Source organism: Loa loa (genome assembly GCF_000183805.2).
Source record: "Loa loa unplaced genomic scaffold supercont3.632, whole genome shotgun sequence".
NCBI lineage: Eukaryota > Metazoa > Nematoda > Chromadorea > Rhabditida > Onchocercidae > Loa > Loa loa.
In genome coordinates, this window is record NW_018108812.1 from 2,510 (window position 1) to 6,186 (window position 3,677).

A 3,677-nucleotide genomic window follows, 5' to 3' on the forward strand; every position below is an offset into this window, starting at 1 on the left:
AACCAGGAATTATTTCTAAAATTTGCCAAAATTTTTTTGAAAATTTTTCACTTCACAGTTTTCTTTTATTACCTTTAGTATTAATAGAATTTATTCATTAATTAATTTTGCTAGTATTTTTTAATAGAATTTACTCATTAATTAATTTTTTTTTCGAAATTTATCGTTTATCTTATTTTAATTTTACAAATTTACATTTGCTTTTTTATGCAATTTCAATTATTTAACACTTTGAAAGGAATTAACCATGAAAATTTTACAACTTACCAATACCATAAATCTAATGTTGGCGCATAATGTTGTCCAATATGGATAATTTTTGTAATTGACAATTCTGGCGGTAATGCTTCTCGAATTGCTTGCTCAGATGGCAAATGTCCACCCGGAAAGATATATTTTTTGATAAAATCACTCGAATGACGATATCGTTTGTAATTTAATTCAGGATATATTATTGCCTACAAAAAAAAAAAAATAAATAAATAAATAGATAAACAAATAAATAAACAAATAAACAAATAAATAAATAAAAAATAATTCTGTCTTTTTACCGTTCGTAATTTAATTCAGGATATATTATTGCCTAAAAAAAATAAATAAATAAATAAATAAATAATGAAAATAAATAAATAAATAAATAAATAAACAAATAAATAAAAATAATTGTCTCTTTTCTTCTGTCAATTTAAAAAAAGAACTTCAATTGTCACTGCATGACTCAATTTAAGAAATAAATAAATAATTAATTAATTAAACTTAAATTATATACATATATACCTGTAAGAATGCTTTACCACCAGGACGTAATCGATCGCGTAAAATTTCAAAAAATTGTGGTAAATATTCATGCCCAACTGCTTCAATCATTTCAATTGCAATAATTTTATCGTAAATATCATTTTCTAATCTATTAAAAAAAATAAATAAATAAATAACTTTTTGATAACTTTTTTTTTAAAATTTTCCTTACAATAATTTATTGAGTAATATTAAATGAAAAAAAAAGAAATATTCAAGTAAGTATGAACACATTCATGTAATAATATTTCAATTATGATGCATATTATATTCGCTTACTGATTTACTCATTTACTTAATCGTTTACTGATTTTTTTGTGTTTCAATTAATAATTCCTAAATTTGATACAATGTATCAATTGATAAAATCTTTTAGAAAAAAAGTTGGAGATTTTTTTTTGCAATAATTTTGAATTTTTAATATTTTCTAAATAATTAAATATAGCAGAATTTATTAATTTTACGAATAATTAATGGATTTTTTTTGTGAAATATTGTTATAATTTAATAAATTTGACAAACTTTTTTTTTGTAATTTAATTTGTTAAATTTATTACAAAATATAAATTAATTTAATTATCAAGTTGAAATTAGAGATAACTAACCGATAATCTAATAATTTCACATTAACTTTATCTTGTAATTTATTATCATTTATTTTTGTTGAGTAATTTTAAATTGTTCCATCGAAATTGTCAACCCTGTCCATTTACATTGATAATATTTGACAGCACGTATAGCGCATGCGCCCCAACCACAACCAATTTCTAATATTCGATCATCGGATGTAAGATTCATTTTTTCAAATATTTGATCATATTTTCTCATTTTGAGCTTCTTCAAGCAATTTATTGTCAGAATTGATGATTGTATGAGATGGAATTGCTAAAATAAAATGTATTATTTATAATCGAATAATTCAATAATATTTAGAAAAGAATTGGAAAAAAAATTAAAATCAAAATTTTTTTTTTGATTTTCAATTTATCTTTCGTTAAAGAATTTTTTTTTTTGATATTATTTAATAATTTTAAAACAAATTTTGCTACAATTCATCAATTATTTTATCAATGTACTTCAAAAAAAAAAAAAAAAAATTAAACCTAAAATTATGTATTTTTTTTGAAGATTTTTTTTCAATAACAAAAAAACATTATCACTATTAATAAATCATTTATCATTTATGCAAATGTAATGACTTTTTGGATTATTCAACCAATAACTTTTTGAATAATTTTTTTAAAATTTTTTTGAATTTAATTTAATTTAATGAAATTAACCTAAAATTATATATGCTTATAAAATTTCGTCCTTTTTTATATCATTGCTAAAGAAATTTTAACTAAATAATTTTGTAAAATTATAAGCAAAAAAAAAAAAAAGAACAAAAAAAGAAACCTTGAAAGATTGCGCATGAATAGGTCATCGATGGGTCAAGAAATAAGCTAAACATATCATTGCCAAGATCATAATGTTTATGAATATTTCGTGCACTACCGTATAATGAATTTGTATGATAGTAATGTTGTATGAAATTAATAAATGATATAACTGATCGAATTAATTGAATAATTAAATAAATTAATAAATTAAACAATTTTTTTAACCATCCATTACTTTGCTCCGATTTTTTCATTCCATTATTATAACCTGAAAAATTTCTCAACAATATTAATTATATCATTAACTTATATTATTAATTAATTACAAAAATCCCCTTAAAAAGGAAAAAAACAATATTATTATGTTATTAATTACTGTTATATCATTAACTTATAGTATTAATTAATTGCTAAAAATCCCATAAAAAGAATAAAATGCATTCGAAATTGTTTGTTTTTCTTTTGGTTTACAAATTTGTTCACTTATTAAAAAAATACTCATTTAAATTAAAATCAACATCAAATCAATACCATTTAAATTAAAATCAATATCATTTAAATTAAAATCAATACCTTCATTAAATAAAATCAATTATATATATATATATATTAAATTTCAAATAAAGCTTATTTTATTTGGAAAAGAAAAATTGCAAGAATTTAAATTGTTCATTTACATATTCAATTCACTTTTTGGAAAATTTGAAGTTGTTTTTGTTTTTGAAATTTTTTCAAAAAGAACTAATTTTTCATTCAAAGTTATGAAAAATTTAATTATTGAAGGAGCAAAAAAAAGAATTTGTTTTGTATATTTCTGTATATATGCATATATATTAGCAAACTAACGATTTATACATATTTTTATGATGATTTATATTATTATATATTAAAAAAATATTCAAATTCAAATATGTATATTAGTAAACTATTTATATATATATATATATATATTAAACTAACGTTTTAGCGCGAATAAGTAATGCCAAAAAATCCTGTATTCGTAATTGTGTATCCCAATTCTCGAACATATAAGCTTCACCAAGACCAATTTTTGGATCCAAAAGAATTCGTAAACAAAAATTAATTGGCTTATGTAGGATTAATGTAATTGGTAATATATCATTCGATTTATTTGATCTATAAAACAAAAAAAAAAATTAATTGATGTTTTATTTTTTATTTTTTTTATTTTTTGTTTTAATTAGTCAATGTTTTATTTTTGTAATATCATTATTATCAGTAAGACTATTTTTTTGTCGTTTTACTATTTTATTTTTTATATATTTTCAATTGTTTATAATAAACCGACAAAAAAATTAATTAATTAATTATGCATTAAGTTAATTATGTGTTGTATATTTAAATTAATTATATAATTATGTATTTAAATCAAATATATACACAAACTAATTATGCATTTAATTAACTTTTTTTCTTTTTGCATAATATAATCTTTTATAAAAATCAGGGAAAACTAATATTTGTTTTCCTTTTTTT

At 19.3% G+C, this 3,677-nt stretch overlaps 2 protein-coding genes across 2 annotated transcripts; both read right to left on the bottom strand.

Moving 5' to 3' along the window:
- Nucleotides 1–267: 267 nt before the first annotated feature.
- Nucleotides 268–867, bottom strand: LOAG_13554 (hypothetical protein; the record flags this gene model as incomplete). The annotated part of the gene is made up of 2 exons (XM_003149060.2): nucleotides 268–458; nucleotides 778–867. Coding segments are annotated over 2 exons (279 nt in total), but the record flags the coding sequence as incomplete, so codon positions are not given.
- Nucleotides 868–1,612: 745 nt separating this feature from the next.
- Nucleotides 1,613–3,317, bottom strand: LOAG_13555 (hypothetical protein; the record flags this gene model as incomplete). The annotated part of the gene is made up of 5 exons (XM_003149061.1): nucleotides 1,613–1,683; nucleotides 2,197–2,349; nucleotides 2,416–2,448; nucleotides 2,572–2,590; nucleotides 3,137–3,317. Coding segments are annotated over 5 exons (457 nt in total), but the record flags the coding sequence as incomplete, so codon positions are not given.
- Between the last annotated feature and the right edge of the window lie 360 nt (nucleotides 3,318–3,677).